Here is a 12075-nt window from a genome sequence, read left to right as displayed (position 1 = left end):
TGTAACAGGAATAATTTTAACAGCTGTCGGAAGATTGGCTTAGAAATGACAGCAGTCTGAAGTTGGTTGCAATTTTTTCATCTCACCCTCTATATGGTATGTCTAGGTAAATCTTTACCGATTTGACATACTTGATTCAAGGCTAAATTTGGTAGTACCTGCCTAAATGCACCCTATTTGGGTTAATTTACACATTTGGCGAGCAATATAATTGAAATCGAAGGAAGACATATATAGCTGTCATATATCCAAATCTAAACCGATTTCGTCCCAAATTGTTAAAGGTCGTTTTATGCTGTATGTGATATCGTGTACCGAATATCATGTGAAAATTACGGATGTGGAGCATTTAAATATAAAATCGGACGACACTATGTGTTGGATGGCTATATCCAAATATGATCCGATTATCACGAATTTTCATAGAGTCCGCCTTCGGGTCAAACAAATAGCATGTGTAAAATTTTATCTCAATCGGACCTACATCAATGGAACCTAAATTTTCTTCACAAAAATACATGGACAGACAGACGGACTTGCATAAGTATGCATAGCCAATTTTCTGTCATCGGAAGAGGTAGGCGTTACGAACCGACAAAAAATGTGGCTAATATTACACTGCGTAATAAAATTCAAATTTTGTTTTTATACCCTCCACCTTGGAAAGGAGGGTATATTAACTTTGTCATTCGGTTTGTAACATGTCTAAATATTCGTCGTAGACCCCATAATGTATATATATTCATAATCAGCATAAAATTCTAAGTCGATTTAACGATGTCCGTCTGTCTGTCTGTCCGTCTGTTGAAATCACGATACAGGCCACATTATTTGCCGTAGAGCATCAAAATTTAGCAGAATAATTTGTATTGTGTCTAGGATGGTTGGTATTAAAAATGAGATATATCGGTCCACGTTTTGGTATAGTCCCCATATAACGGTACCTCCCGATATTCGGTATTTTGATGATTTTTGCCGCATTTTTTCATGGATTTGTCTACAAATTGGTATTTGTTGGTCATAGTGGGTTCTAGCTGCGGTGGCGAAACATTGCACGTATAGGTCCATGTCGTGGTATAGCCCCCATATAACGGTACCTCCCGATATTCGGTATTTTGATGATTTTTGCCACATTTTCTTATGGATTTGTCTAAAAATTGTTGGTCATAATGGTTCCTAGTACGTGTGGCGAAACATTGTATGTATAGGTCGATGCTTTGGTATACCCCCCATATAACGATATCTCCCGATATTCGGTATTTTAATGATTTCTGCCACATTTTTCACGGATTTGTCTGAGAATTGGTATTTGTAGGTCATAATGCGTCCTAGTTAGTGTGGCGAAATATTGTATGTATAGGTCCACGCTTTGGCTCCATATATCTCCCGATATTCGGTATTTTGATTGTTTTTGACACATTTTTTCACGGATTTGTCTAAAAATTGTAATTAGTTGGTCATAATAGGTTATAGCTCCGAAACATTGTATGTATAGATTCACGATTTTGTTTAGCCTTATATAGCGGTTCCTCGCGATATTCGGTATTTTGATAATTTTCCCACGAATATGTCTAAAAATTGGTATTTGTGGATCATAATTGGTTCTAATGTTTCCATTACCCTAAGGTGGAGGATATTAAAAGTTCGATCCGGTCGAACATAATGTTTTTTTACTTGTTAAAAAATACATGGAAAATTCCACCAGGTTTTGAAAGTAGACCTAAAAAGTAGAAGACACGTGTACATGTGGCGTTTAAATTTTACACCGCATAGTAATATAAATAGATGGGACAAGTTCCTCACTCTTCCATAATTTTAAAAGTTTTTGGATTAAGATTGGAGCCTTCAAATCTTTATATTTTATGAATAAAGTGTCTTCAGAAAATTTGTAGATAAAGACACTAAAATTTACTCACACTAAAATTTACTTAATTTACTTACACTTACTGGTCCTTTTTTCAAAATATTTGTTAAACATTCCTTGAATACTACATCGAAAAAAAGACTAAATATTTTTTCTATTTAAAGCTTATGTTTTGCCACACACCTCTAACTCAATTCAATATCCCCCAACTGTTGTTAGCCCCTGACACTAACACTGACATCTTCAACTACAGCAATGACTTCTTCTGCATGTATATCCTCTTAGCCGTTGTTAGTGACAAAACAAAAGCGTAAAGTCATGAATGTGTCAGTGTTCGTATGTGTGTATGCGTTTGTCTTTTTAGAGTAGAATGTTATAAATTTTGTCAGTATGGCATCTACATGTTCCGGTTTTCTGAAAAAGGGAAGTGTTTTATAGTTACAGTGTTTTGTTTCGTTTGTTTCGCTCAGATTTCGCACACCCACCTCCCTCTGAACTTTACGACGGTGTTGTGTCCTTTGATAATATTTTACATCTCACATGTGATGTTTTTGTTCTCTTTTTTTTTGTTGCTTGTATTACAGAGTAATGCTCCGCACATTCTTTGCAGTAGCAGCAACTACAACAATTGCAAAAACTGCAACAATATTTTCTATGAATATACATTTTAAATTCATAGAATTCTTTGGATTTTTAGACAAGTTCAAAAAATTTGAATTGACTTCCGTCCGAAGTTTTACTCTCTCTCTGCTCCCTTTTTGTGTATGGTGGGAAAATGATTGCAGTTCTTTGTTGTGGAGAAACTATTTCATTTGGGGTAACCTATTTCCATGACAGTCACAATGAAATGGAGGATTTATGAAATTCTAAATATACTCGAATTATTGCGAGCTTTCGGTGATTTCGTTTGGCAATTTTTCTATTAAAATTATCGAATAGAGCGATCATCAATATTTTACCATTCAATAAAATGTATTTATTATTTATACATCTTTTTGATTTCCAATATGGACCTTGGTCATTGTTTCCAATGCTTCCATTGTTCCCTGAAACATACATATGTACTCATATTGTTATTTTTTTTTTTTTTTGTTATTTATTTTCATGCATATTTATTATGTTAATATTCATATGTTTTTTAATATAGTCATCTCATAATTTCAATTAAATATATTTGATTGTATTTCCTGTATTTATTCAAAGTTTTTCAATATTATTGTAAACTATTTAAAATAATTATATTTCTACCTATTTATTTATGGTATATTGACATTGGTTTGGGTATAACATGGCCCATAAATTAATTATAACGTTTGTTTTTTTATGATTAAAATAAAAATGCAGCATTAACCCATTGGGGGGAAATTGGAAATTATGGGGTACTTTAGAGTAAGGTTGATTCTTTCGATTTGTAATATAAGAAAACAAGTAAAAAACATTAAGTTCTGTCGGGCCGAACTTTTAATACCCTCCATCTCAGGGTAAAGGAAACGTTTTTATATAAAAGTATCCGAATTGAAGTGTGTTTCACATTAAACTTCATATACCAGTAAGACCGTTAAACTTAGAAAAAAAAACCACAAAGTGTGTGTGGCCGTTATGTGGGGGATATAAAAACAAGAACCTCTATGAACAATTTTATACTTCAAGGATTGTAATCTATCAAATCTTCTAAAATACCAAATTTGAAACAATTAAGTATAACAAAACGTGGACTTATACCCATTATTATACTAGAAACCATTATGACCTACAAAGACTAATTTTTAGACAAATTTGTGGAAAAAATATGGCGAAAAACATCAAAATATCGAATATCGGGAGGTACCGTTATATGGGGGCTATACCAAAACGTGGGCCTATACATACAATGTTTCGCCACACGAGCTGGAAACCATTACGACCTACAAATTCCAATTTTTAGACAAATCGAGAGGTACCGCTATATGGGGTCTATACCAAAACGTGGACCGATCATTTTCAATACCAACCATCCTACCAACACAATACAAATTGTTCTGCTAAATTTTGACGCTCAACGTCAAATAATGTGGACTGTGTCGTGATTTCAACAGAGAGCCGGACATCGTTAAATCGATTTAAAATTTTATGCTGATTATGAATATATATAGGTGGGGTCCATGACGAATATTTATGGATGTTAAGAACGGAATGACAAAGTTAATATATCCTCCTTTCCAAGGTGGAGGGTATAAACATATTTTTTATATTTTATTTTTTTATTCAAATTTTAATATTTTATTTGCTATTTCACTGACATTGAATTTGAAAATTTAGAGAAGTGTCTAGTTGGAAGTAGAGGTGACAAGAAATTAAATGTGTTCAATTTCTTACCCAACACTTATTGGACCACCGAAAATTTTATCTGGACTAGAAAAATAAATCGCAGATATATTGAGCCAAAAATATCTTTCAACTACTATAAATCCTATAATTGTGGTTATGTATATATTCCACCATAAAATGAAGGGTGTGCTAAATGTATTTGTAATACCTCGAAATAAAGTCTATCTGTGGAAATCCTGATAGACCACGCCCCATCGAAGGTAGAGCTTTTTCTATGAATATACATTTTAAATTCATAGAATTCTTTGGATTTTTAGACAAGTTCAAAAAATTTGAATTGACTTCCGTCCGAAGTTTTACTCTCTCTCTGCTCCCTTTTTGTGTATGGTGGGAAAATGATTGCAGTTCTTTGTTGTGGAGAAACTATTTCATTTGGGGTAACCTATTTCCATGACAGTCACAATGAAATGGAGGATTTATGAAATTCTAAATATACTCGAATTATTGCGAGCTTTCGGTGATTTCGTTTGGCAATTTTTCTATTAAAATTATCGAATAGAGCGATCATCAATATTTTACCATTCAATAAAATGTATTTATTATTTATACATCTTTTTGATTTCCAATATGGACCTTGGTCATTGTTTCCAATGCTTCCATTGTTCCCTGAAACATACATATGTACTCATATTGTTATTTTTTTTTTTTTTTGTTATTTATTTTCATGCATATTTATTATGTTAATATTCATATGTTTTTTAATATAGTCATCTCATAATTTCAATTAAATATATTTGATTGTATTTCCTGTATTTATTCAAAGTTTTTCAATATTATTGTAAACTATTTAAAATAATTATATTTCTACCTATTTATTTATGGTATATTGACATTGGTTTGGGTATAACATGGCCCATAAATTAATTATAACGTTTGTTTTTTTATGATTAAAATAAAAATGCAGCATTAACCCATTGGGGGGAAATTGGAAATTATGGGGTACTTTAGAGTAAGGTTGATTCTTTCGATTTGTAATATAAGAAAACAAGTAAAAAACATTAAGTTCTGTCGGGCCGAACTTTTAATACCCTCCATCTCAGGGTAAAGGAAACGTTTTTATATAAAAGTATCCGAATTGAAGTGTGTTTCACATTAAACTTCATATACCAGTAAGACCGTTAAACTTAGAAAAAAAAACCACAAAGTGTGTGTGGCCGTTATGTGGGGGATATAAAAACAAGAACCTCTATGAACAATTTTATACTTCAAGGATTGTAATCTATCAAATCTTCTAAAATACCAAATTTGAAACAATTAAGTATAACAAAACGTGGACTTATACCCATTATTATACTAGAAACCATTATGACCTACAAAGACTAATTTTTAGACAAATTTGTGGAAAAAATATGGCGAAAAACATCAAAATATCGAATATCGGGAGGTACCGTTATATGGGGGCTATACCAAAACGTGGGCCTATACATACAATGTTTCGCCACACGAGCTGGAAACCATTACGACCTACAAATTCCAATTTTTAGACAAATCGAGAGGTACCGCTATATGGGGTCTATACCAAAACGTGGACCGATCATTTTCAATACCAACCATCCTACCAACACAATACAAATTGTTCTGCTAAATTTTGACGCTCAACGTCAAATAATGTGGACTGTGTCGTGATTTCAACAGAGAGCCGGACATCGTTAAATCGATTTAAAATTTTATGCTGATTATGAATATATATAGGTGGGGTCCATGACGAATATTTATGGATGTTAAGAACGGAATGACAAAGTTAATATATCCTCCTTTCCAAGGTGGAGGGTATAAACATATTTTTTATATTTTATTTTTTTATTCAAATTTTAATATTTTATTTGCTATTTCACTGACATTGAATTTGAAAATTTAGAGAAGTGTCTAGTTGGAAGTAGAGGTGACAAGAAATTAAATGTGTTCAATTTCTTACCCAACACTTATTGGACCACCGAAAATTTTATCTGGACTAGAAAAATAAATCGCAGATATATTGAGCCAAAAATATCTTTCAACTACTATAAATCCTATAATTGTGGTTATGTATATATTCCACCATAAAATGAAGGGTGTGCTAAATGTATTTGTAATACCTCGAAATAAAGTCTATCTGTGGAAATCCTGATAGACCACGCCCCATCGAAGGTAGAGCTTTAAAATGTTGCCCAGGCATGGATATTATTCATAGGAAAGCATTAATGGAATAAAATTTTAAATTTTTTATTTTATTAAATGAAAACAAAAATTGTCGCATCAAATTTAAGAATAAATTTAGATTTGTTCGAATTGGTCAACTTTGGCACGAATTGTGGCTTTCAAACGGTCAATGAAACGCTGCCTGAATATTGCTCTGCGATATTTTCGTCCGTTCCCGGCGAAGTGCTTGCTTGAGGTGATCGATAGTTTGGTATTTTTTATTGCCAACCTTGTTTTACAAAATACTCCAGACACAATAGTCCAACGGATTGGTATCAGGAGATTTTGGTGGCCATTGTGCGCTGGAAATATAGCGAGGAACCTCTTTTTTTAACCATTCTTGGGTGGTGCTGAGTCCTGTTGGAATTTTCAAGGTCTGCGGCCAAAAGTTTGCCTGCCAAACGCTTTAATACACCCTCCAGAATATTTTCGCGATAATATTGGGCATTTATTCTCATGCCACGGTCAATTAATACGAGCGGAGAGTGACCATCGGCTGTTATGGCGGCCCACACCATCACCATGGCCGGTGCTTAAGTTCTAGTGGCCAGGACATTTTCAGCTGACCTCTTTGGCAAGTAAACATGATCATATTGTTTGTTTACAAACTGCTGGACAACGAATGTTTTCTCATCGGAGAAAACCAAATTCGGCAGATCACAAGTTTTGTCCAAGCGAAGCAACTCTTTAGCCCTTTTGAGCCTATTTTCTTTCAGTTGCAGTGCAAGTTATTGCACTTTTTGGAATTTCAATGCCATTACCCCGAGTTCATTTTTCAGTATTTTCCGAATAGAATATTGCGATATGTTTAGCTCTTGAGCCATTTTTCGGCCACTGTGATGCGTGTTTCGATCAAGTCGCTTTTTTACTTTTCGAACTATTTCTGCTGATTTGCTGTTTTCCTCCGTCCACTTCCTTGACGCCGAGCTACGCTACCAGTATCACGGTTACGAGCGATGGTACGAGACACAAAAGACTTATTTACATTTAAATGCCACGATAGCCACTTGTTGGTTTCTAGCCAAATATAAAGAATTCACTCTATTTTTTCCTGAAAATTCTCACCAATATGCTTTTGTACGCTTGTAAACAATATAATGAGTTGTCTCTGGAATAACTTTAACAGTTGTCGGACGAGTGACTTAGAAATGACAGCAGTCTTAAATTGATTGCAGTTTTTTCATCTCACACTGTAGGCCTTTATATCTGCTCCTCCATATTTGTGGTATTTTAGAGGTTTCCATCCTATTTTTTGGTACCAATTTCAAACCAAATAACCTGCAATTAGACATTTTGGGTTTTGGTTCCCTATTTTACAGACCATTCAATATTTTCATGACAAGTTTTGGGGATAATGGTTTGACCAGAAGTTGGGTGTTTGAATGTTTGGTTGTTTTTATTTCTTGCGGATTGTTTATACCCTAAAGGGCTAAATACATAAGAAGCTTGAAGTCATGGCTAGGCATATTAATGTCAAATTATAATGGAAAACGACGGCTGGATTTTAGTGCGGCTCTGTAATCCCTTTGTGAAATGTCACAAAATATGCCTAGCCATGACTTCAAGCTTCTTATGTACTTAGCCCTTAAGTTATATGGCTACATACATGCTAGATATCTACCAACTATAAACCTTATTTGAATACGTAGCATGGCTATAGAGTGTGTGCTATCACTTTGAGAAAAATATATGTAGACATATTTATCGGGGCCGAGATTCACAAAATGGAAAAATTCTGTTGAATGCGGAAAAATCTTACCGATAGCTCATCCTATGAAAGTATATATGGAAGCTATATCCAAGTTTGAGCCGATTAAGATAACATTTGGAAGTAGTATTTCGGAGGCCTTTGAGATATTTTGTTCATTTTTTTCAGAGAATTAAGTTGGCAAAAAGTCTTCAAAGTATTTTAAAGTGTATGCCATCGATTTTCTGATGCAAATTTGAAAAAAAACATGTAGCTAACATCGGCAAAATACCAAATATTCGGTGGTACCGAAATATGGGTAATATAAGAAAACCATAGGCTTGTGTAATAACTCGCATTGAAATAAAAAAAATTAAGATCAAACAAACAAACGGCAGCTTCTATATATCAATGATAACGATTCTACCCCTAGCCTTTTTTCTTTTGATTGATTAAGTATATCCGATGCAGTACAAACTTGATATCTCCATTACCCTTAAGTGCGGTACGAAATTATATAATATCAACTCACTCCCTTCGGTATCTCCTTCATAAAAGGTGACCCTTTCGAATGACGAAAACATAAATTTCGCATTCATTTTATAGCGTCCTAACAAAATTGGTTTCCTTGGCCTCGGATGTTTCAATTATCGACTTCTCCGCTCTACTTCTACGAAATATCATTGCCCACAATATTATTTTAAAGGGTTATATGAATTCCTCTACCCAGCTGCTCGGTCCTTCCAGCCAGCCAGTTGGAGTCTTGGTAATTGGTAGTTTTACAGCCATTAGAGTTCACTCACATCGCCCAGTGAACTGGTTACAATTTCAAGCATAAAGAAATCATTATTGATAATTATCAACAATGCGTGCAAAATTGCCAACGTTAACATAAAATTGCAAATGGAACAACGCCAGCAGCCAAAGTCGAAACAGTGGCAATGGCAGTAGCAACGACAGCAATGGCAATAACGCAGTAGGCCAAACGGCAGTTCAATACAATAATTGCTTTTTTCATGGATTCAATTCGATTCGATATCGGCTGAAAAATATTTATGTATATGAAATATTACCAATAATTTGTTTTATGCATAATCGAATTGTATGCATTAATGTGTGTGTGTGAGTGCGAGTAGGTTTGAAAACTTTAACTGAGATTTAAATCAAAAATATAAATTAAAAAAAAAATCAAATTAAAAACGCTGGGTGATAAGAACAAAAAATAATTTAGTTATTCATTTTTTTTCCGAAGTAAATATTGCAATAAAAGGTGGATCTTGAGTTCCGGAGAATATTCACATATATATACTCCAAGCTACACTACAGAAATGCCCTCTGAGGGCAGCTACTCTACAGTTATTGCCTTTGAGACTAGCTACTCTACAGTCGTGGCCTCTGAGGCCAGCTACTCTTCAGTAGTGGTCTCTGAGGCCAGCTACTCGACAGAAGTGGCCTCTGGGGACAGCTACTCTCTAGTAGTGAGCTCTGAGGACAGCTACTCGACAGAAGTGGCCTCTGGGGACAGTTACTCGACAGAAGTGGCCTCTGGGGACAGTTACTCGACAGAAGTGGCCTCTGGGGACAGTTACTCGACGGAAGTGGCCTCTAAGGACAGCTACTCGACAGAAGTGGCCTCTGGGGACAGTTACTCGACAGAAGTGGCCTCTGGGGACAGTTACTCGACGGAAGTGGCCTCTGGGGTCAGCTACTCTACAGTAGTGGCCTCTGAGGCCAGCTACTCGACGGTTGTGGCCTCTGAGATTAGCTACTCGACAGTAGTGGCCTCTGAGGCCAGCTAATCGATAGTAGTGGCCTCTGAGGCCAGCTACTCGACAGTAGTGGCCTCTGAGGCCAGCTACTCGACAGTAGTGGTCTCTGAGGCCAGCTACTCGACAGTAGTGGTCTATGAGGCCAGCTACTCTACAGTAGTGGCCTCTGAGGCCAGCTACTCTACAGTAGTGGCCTCTGAGGCCAGCTACTCTACAGTAGTGGCCTTTAAGGCCAGCTACTCTATAGTAGTGGCCTCTGAGGCCAGCTACTCTATAGTAGTTGCCTCTGAGGCCAGCAACTCTGTAGTAGTGGCCTCTGAGGCCAGCAACTCTGTAGTAGTGGCCTCTGAGGCCAACTACTCTGCAGTAGTGACCTCTGAGACCAGCTACTCTACAGTATTGGCCTCTGAAGCCAGCTACTCTACAGTAGTGGCCTCTGAGGCCAGCTACTCTACAGTAGTGGCCTCTGAGGCCAGCTACTCTACAGTAGTGGCCTCTGCGACCAGCTACTCTACAGTAGTGGCCTCTGCGACCAGCTACTCCACAGTAATGGCCTCTGAGGCCAGCTACTCTACAGTAATGGCCTCTGAGGCCAGCTACTCTACAGTAGTGGCCTCTGAGGCCAGCTAATCTACAGTAGTGGCCTCTGCGGCCTGCTACTCTATAAAAGTCTCTTCCCAGATCAAACTACCGGATAGAAGTGGTCTCTCAGACCAATCTTCTTTATATCAGTGGCCTCTGGAATCAGCTGATCTATAGTGGTGGCTTCTCAGACCGGCTGCTCTATAGTGGTGGCCTCTCAGACCAAGCTACTCAATATTAGTTACCTCTGGGGTCAGCTTCTCAACATTAATGGCCTCTACCAGTGACTACTTTTTTGAGTGATATCTGAGAAGAACTTAGCTATAGTATTAGCCTCTGGAACTAGCTTTTCTATGGGATTGACCTCTGATACCATCTTTTCTGCAATAATACAAATAATTTACATAAAATACCAAAACCAACCCCATTCCGTCGCTCACCTTTAAAAATTCCTACAAAGAACCATAACTAATATTATTTTCCCTTTTCGATAACAATCTTACCTGATGTTAACGGAAATTAAACACCAAATGCATCTTTAACACCACCACCGTACGTACACCAAAACATGTATGAAGAAATAACACGTAAATGTTATGTAATAGGCCTGCAAAAAGGAGAAAAAATTCAAAACACATGAAATGTTTTACTTTTCACGGTTTTGTATTTTTTCGTGCCTACATTGCTCTAGGGCTATCAGTGCGAAACCCGAAAAACGTGTTTTAATCCAAATATTAAAATTGTTCTGCTTATTTTGCTTTTTTTTTTCAGCTACCTAAATACATGAAATCGTGTTTGCATGTAGATATTTTTAAATAAACATCTGATAGCAGATTGAAACGATACCGAAGAGGAAATGAAACGAGAGCCTAGAAGCACACGTTTGCCTTGAGGCAAAGTATATTCTTTTTTTAAAACGTATACCACCACAATTTTCAATATTGCCCCAATGACACCCCAGTCATCCCATTATAAGAAACGAATTTGCCTTGCTTCAATCATTCCCATGAAAATTTACAACTGCAGCCTGAAGGCCATTATTGGATTATGACAGATATTAAGTTCCAAGTCATAATCAAAAAAGGCATTCGGTAAACACCACCTTTCGCAAAGTTGACACATCAAGGGGTAGGTAATGTTTGTTTAAAGGGGTTGATAAATTACCACAAATGCATTGTGAGCAAAAAACGCATTGGGCTGTGACTTTTATGTTTTTTTTATACCCTACACCACAAGGTGGTCAGGGTATTATGTCTTTGTGCATTTGTTTGTAACAGGCAAAAGGAAACGAGATAGACCCATAGTTCCTTTTGATGATCTGCATAAAATCACTTTCTGAGTTGATTTATGCATGTCAGTCCGTCTGTCCGTCCGTCTGTCCATGTATTCTTGTGAACAAAATGCAGGTCGCATTTATTATCCGATTGAGATGAAATTTTGCAAACAACATTTGTTTGGCCCAAGGACGAACCCTATTGAAATTGGAGATAATCGGTAAAAATTTAGATATAGCTACCATATATATCTTCGTCCGATTTGCTTTAATTGTGCACCAAAGGTGTAATATCAGCCCGAATAGTATGGAATTTTGCACATACAACCAAATTAGGCCTGAAAATAAGTGTGCC

At 36.2% G+C, this 12075-nt stretch overlaps 1 protein-coding gene across 1 annotated transcript; it reads left to right on the top strand.

The window, feature by feature from the left end:
• The first annotated feature begins 9424 nt into the window (after positions 1-9424).
• On the top strand, positions 9425-9895 carry LOC101894213 (activating transcription factor 7-interacting protein 1-like). The gene has a single exon (XM_059130237.1). It carries the CDS (start codon positions 9425-9427, stop codon positions 9893-9895), a length of 471 nt encoding a protein of 156 aa, XP_058986220.1.
• The last annotated feature ends 2180 nt before the right edge of the window (positions 9896-12075 follow it).

Source organism: Musca domestica, unplaced genomic scaffold (assembly GCF_030504385.1).
Source record: "Musca domestica strain aabys unplaced genomic scaffold, Musca_domestica.polishedcontigs.V.1.1 7, whole genome shotgun sequence".
Lineage (NCBI taxonomy): Eukaryota > Metazoa > Arthropoda > Insecta > Diptera > Muscidae > Musca > Musca domestica.
Note: the sequence above shows the minus strand (reverse complement) of the source record. Positions and strands in the feature narration are given on the sequence as shown.

Bases quoted from the DNA above. Each gene is read 5' to 3' on its own strand.
- LOC101894213 (XM_059130237.1), top strand. From the start codon at position 9,425: ATGCCCTCTGAGGGCAGCTACTCTACAGTTATTGCCTTTGAGACTAGC.